This window comes from Rhinoderma darwinii, chromosome 11 (assembly GCF_050947455.1).
Source record: "Rhinoderma darwinii isolate aRhiDar2 chromosome 11, aRhiDar2.hap1, whole genome shotgun sequence".
Classification (NCBI taxonomy): Eukaryota; Metazoa; Chordata; class Amphibia; order Anura; family Rhinodermatidae; genus Rhinoderma; species Rhinoderma darwinii.
In genome coordinates this window covers 16,219,008-16,224,041 of record NC_134697.1, presented here as the reverse complement: position 1 = coordinate 16,224,041, position 5,034 = coordinate 16,219,008, and the positions used below count along the sequence as shown (strand labels likewise).

The window sequence follows — 5,034 nt, the reverse complement described above, 5'->3', positions numbered from 1 at the left end:
GTAAAATAGTGGGTGTTAAACCCAAGTTTGGTGGCCAAAAGAGCACCCAACCTTGGGGATTTACTCAATAACGAATTTAAAAGATAAACGCAATCAAATACCACTTGGCTGTTTAAAGAGTAACTAAACGTTTGACAAAATTCCGACATGTCATAGATACACATCAGAAGTTTTGATTGGTGGGTGTCCGAGCACTGAGACACTCACTAATCGCTAAAACTAAATGCCAGAAGCTCTCGTGTGAGCGCTCAGCCGCTTCAAATCTACTTTTTTTGATTCATCTGGAAAAAAAAATAAAAAGACCTTTTCTGTGAAATCTTTGCTTAACCACTTCATTACTGCAGGGTTTACCCCCCTACATTACCGAGCCTATTGTAGCCGAATGTTTTTAGTTTTTGCATCACTGCATTCAGAGAGCCAATAACTTTTTTTATCTTTGCATCATCTAAGTCGTATGTGGGCTTGTTTTTTGCAGGATGAGTTATATTTTTTTTAATAGCACCATTTTCAGGGAAGATATAAATGTATTAGTTTTTATTTAAAAAAAAAAACTAATTTAAAGGAGGAATTGGAGAATAAAATCAATTTTGCCATAGTTTTTCTCATTTTTTTTACTTCGGTCAACCGTGCCTATTGAATAACTGGTTCATTTTATTACATGGGTAGTTATAATTGCAGCGATACTATATATGTGTCTTTTTTTTCACCACCTATTGAAAAAAATAATTACTTTGCATGGAATAAAATGTTTTTATTTAGTTTTATTTTTTTGTAATAAACTTTATTCAAATCAATTGTTTTTATTTTGTCCCTCTAGGGGACTTCAAAATGTGATTTTCTGATCGATATTACAATGCTTTGGTATACTCCGTATACCAAAGCATTATTGTCTGTCAGTGATAAACTGACAGGCAATCTATTAAGCCGTGCTTCTAACCTAATAGGCATATAGCTATGGCAGCCCTGGGGCTTTTACAACCCATCGGCACCACGCAATTGCGTCACGTGTGTGCTAATGGGATGACAGGGGGAGCCCCTTCGCTCTGTCTAACCCCCTAGATGCCGCATCCGCTATTGACCGCAGCATCTAGGGAGTTAATGGAGTAGCAGTGCTCCAAGGTCTGCCCTGTGACCACTGCTGCTAGATTTTCAAAACATGAGGGCAAAGTCACATGATCCCTGCATACATTGTCTGTCACTCAGGCCCCACCCAGATGACGACATCATCAGTACCTAGAACTGTTAGTGACATCACAATACCACTGACATCACAATGCCCTGTCCAGCCCTACATAATGTGAAGGATGTGCTGGGGACAGTTGAGGGTTTTGAAGAAGGAGATGATTATGATGATGATGATGGATGTGAGAGTTTTGCTGCTAATTTTGCTGACTGTCGCCCCATGTGATGTAGAAGGTCTGGTCACTAGAAGAACAGCAGGTAATGTGCATTTACACAGGGGGGGGGGTTCTGTTACAAGACATCGGTGGCGCTACATAGGCGCTGCCTATCTTTTCCTGTCTGTCTCACATGGCTTTTGCAGGAAGTTTCTTCCTTCTGTGCCCGCTAATGATTGACATGTAATACTCCCTCTCACTTTAAGAGCTGCATTGTGTATTATACAGAACTGAGCCACAGCTACAGACCTTATTTATTTGTACGCACTGACTTAATGTAATAAACTGTCAGAACAGGAGGGAAATTTGTGCTGCTGATGTATTTACCTCACAGAGGATTGTCTGCACGGAATACAACTGTAACAAACCCTCAGCTTTGAGACATATTAGGTCCATACAGGTTTTCAGCCTCTGAATGTAAGCAAGAATGGTCCCATTCACTGCCAACAAGCAGAGATCTTGAAAAACATATTAGAAAGTTGCAGAATTATATAACTATTGCGATTTATATAAAACCAAGAAAAACATGAGCAGTCACATAATCCCTGCATGCACTGCCCTTCACTCAGGCCCTGCCCAGATTACATTATCAGAACACTGGATTACATTATCAGAACGGGGGGGCTTTGTTACTAAGTATAATGCAATGATCTGCAAAGGTGGTCTCGAACTTGAGACTATCCAACTGTTGTGAAACTACAATTCCCTTCATGTATACAATGTCCTCGTCTGGTATACTGTATGTAACGTCTCACTATTATTTATTATTCATTTCTGGACAGTGACCACCCCTACCGTGCCCCTGCCAGCTGCCACCCTGGAGGAAATCCTTGGTTACACCGCTGTGGCAGTAATTGACACCTTCCTGTTCGCTGTGATTGGGGCCCTGATATATTTTATCTACAAATTGCACCAATTCGTACGTCAGGACCCAGCAGAGGGCGAGCTAAAGGAAGTTGTTGTGGAGAAGCCGGCTGCTCCAAAGAAAGAGCCGATTGTAAAAATCACAGCTTCGAGCGAGGATCTAAAAAACAATGTGGCCCACATACCAGCTGCCCCGAAGCTAGAGCCGAGTGCATTTATGACTGCACTAAATAGATTCCTAAAGAAATGCTGTGGTAAAAACAACAGTTACAAATTGCACCAAGAGCCAATAGAGGATGAGCTGAAGGAAGTTGTTGTGGAAAAGCCGACTGCAAATACCAGCTCACCAAAGGAAAAGCTAAAAGATGATGTGGCCCAGATACCAGCTGCTCCGAAGCTAGAGCCGAGTGCATTTATGACCGCACCAAAGAAAGATTTAAAAACCGATGTGGTCCAGATACCAGCTGCTCCGAAGCTAGACCTGAGTGCATTAACCACCGCACCAAAGAAAGACCTAAAAAAAGATGTGGCTCAGATACCGGCTGCTCCGAAGCTAGACCTGAGTGCATTTATGACCGCACCAAAAAAAGATTTCAAAACCGATGTGGTCCAGATACCAGCTGCTCCAAAACTAGAGCTGAGTGCATTTATGACCGCACCAAAGAAAGATCTAAAAGACGATGTGGCTCAGATACCAGCTGCTCCAAAACTAGAGCCGAGTGCATTTATGACCACACCAAAAAAAGATTTAAAAACCGATGTGGTCCAGATACCAGCTGCTCCGAAGCTAGACCTGAGTGCATTAACCACCGCACCAAAGAAAGATCTAAAAAAAGATGTGGCTCAGATACCGGCTGCTCCGAAGCTAGACCTGAGTGCATTTATGACCGCACCAAAGAAAGATTTAAAAACCGATGTGGTCCAGATACCAGCTGCTCCGAAGCTAGAGCTGAGTGCATTTACCACTGCACCAAAGAAAAACCTAAAAATCGATGTGGCTCAGATACCAACTGCTCCGAAGCTAGAGCTGAGTGCATTTACCACCGCACCAAAGAAAAACCTAAAAATCGATGTGGCTCAGATACCAACTGCTCCTAAGCTAGAGCCGAGTGCATTTACCACTGCACCAAAGAAAAACCTAAAAATCGATGTTGCTCAGATACCAGCTGCTCCAAAGCTAGAGCCGTGCACATTTATGACCGCACCAAAGAAAGATATTAAAAATAATGTGGCTCAGATACCAGCTGCTCCAAAACTAGAGCTGAGTGCATTTATGACCGCACCAAAAAAAGATTTAAAAACCGATGTGGTCCAGATACCAGCTGCTCCGAAGCTAGAGCTGAGTGCATTTACCACCGCACCAAAGAAAAACCTAAAAATCGATGTGGCTCAGATACCAACTGCTCCTAAGCTAGAGCCGAGTGCATTTACCACTGCACCAAAGAAAAATCAAAAAATCGATGTGGCTCAGATACCAGTTGCTCCAAAGCTAGAGCCGTGCGCATTTATGACCGCACCAAAGAAAGATCTAAAAGACGATGTGGCTCAGATACCAGCTGCTCCAAAACTAGAGCCGAGTGCATTTATGACCGCACCGAAGAAAGAGATTAAAAATGATATGGCCCAGATACCAGCTGCTCCGAAGTTAGAGTTGAGTGCATTTGCCACCACATCGAAAAAAGAGCTAACAAACGAGGCCCAAAAAGCAGATGCTGCTGTGAAAGAACAAAGTGCAACAACCACCGCACAGAGCGCAGATCCGGAGAACGTTGTGGCCCAGGAACCAGTTGTCTGGAGGGAAATACCAAAGCTGGAGCACACTGCATTTATGACCACACTGAGTGAACTGCTAAAGAAACGCTGTGGTCAATAAATCAGATTGTAGGTGGGCCACTGGGAGATGTGTGATCAACTATAAGATAAAAGGTGACCACAATACCACCATAGAAAAGTGATCATCTTTCACTACAAGGAATGGGACACCAGAGCCATCGGATGTCTACAGTGCCTGGATCCGGTCATCAGATTTGAGCAACGCTGCTGGGCTGGAAAAACTTCCTAATATATTTAACTTCACATTGATGGACATCGGTGTTCCAGCTTGTTGATGGCATTGGATGCCTATAATAAAACTGACTGCATTTAAAAAATTGATGTGTCTGATTTATTGAATTTCTAGGAACTTGTGCAGATGTGGGATTGTAATTATAATAATTTCAGAGGTTACATTACATGCTGCTGATAAGTTCAGATCAATAGTCAAAGCTATAGGAATTACTTATAATCTTTATGATATACTAATTTGTCCGTAAAAAATGTTGGCCGTCCGTGATTTTTGGATAAATTGTCCTGAAAAAAGAAAGAATCAGATTGGCAATCCTGGTCAACGCACATATATCCCACTCCAGAAATCAATGAACCTTTGGAAGAAGGACGTAATGTAAAGCACACACTTGTATGTTTATTTCATTTTCTAGGATCAGTGGCTAGAATTTTTTTTCAATGTAAATAAATTCATGTAACAGCCCTATACCTAGGTGCCTAAACTAACAACACAGTCCGGGTGCCCCCGTTAACAGTGCCATCAATGAACAGCGTCAGCACAACACGACATAAACAACAGTGCCACCAAATTTCCCTTAACCCCTTCCCGCACCTTGGCGTAAATGCACGTCCAGGTGAGCAGTAACTTCGCGCACCTGGGCGTGCAGTTACGTCTGCGCTTTAACAGTTAACCGCCGCGCGGCGCTACACCGCAGCGGCGGTTAACTGT

At 42.7% G+C, this 5,034-nt stretch overlaps 1 protein-coding gene across 1 annotated transcript; it reads left to right on the top strand.

Moving 5' to 3' along the window:
- Positions 1-1,335: 1,335 nt before the first annotated feature.
- LOC142663613 (uncharacterized) lies at positions 1,336-4,413 on the top strand. The gene is made up of 2 exons (XM_075842366.1): positions 1,336-1,440; positions 2,180-4,413. The coding sequence occupies exons 1-2, from the start codon at positions 1,341-1,343 to the stop codon at positions 4,132-4,134; spliced, it is 2,055 nt and encodes a 684-aa protein (XP_075698481.1). The 5' UTR covers positions 1,336-1,340; the 3' UTR covers positions 4,135-4,413.
- The last annotated feature ends 621 nt before the right edge of the window (positions 4,414-5,034 follow it).

Bases quoted from the DNA above. Each gene is read 5' to 3' on its own strand.
- LOC142663613 (XM_075842366.1), top strand. From the start codon at position 1,341: ATGATTATGATGATGATGATGGATGTGAGAGTTTTGCTGCTAATTTTG. The intron at 1,441-2,179 runs GTAATGTGCATT...ATTTCTGGACAG, and splicing joins GGTCACTAGAAGAACAGCAG to TGACCACCCCTACCGTGCCC.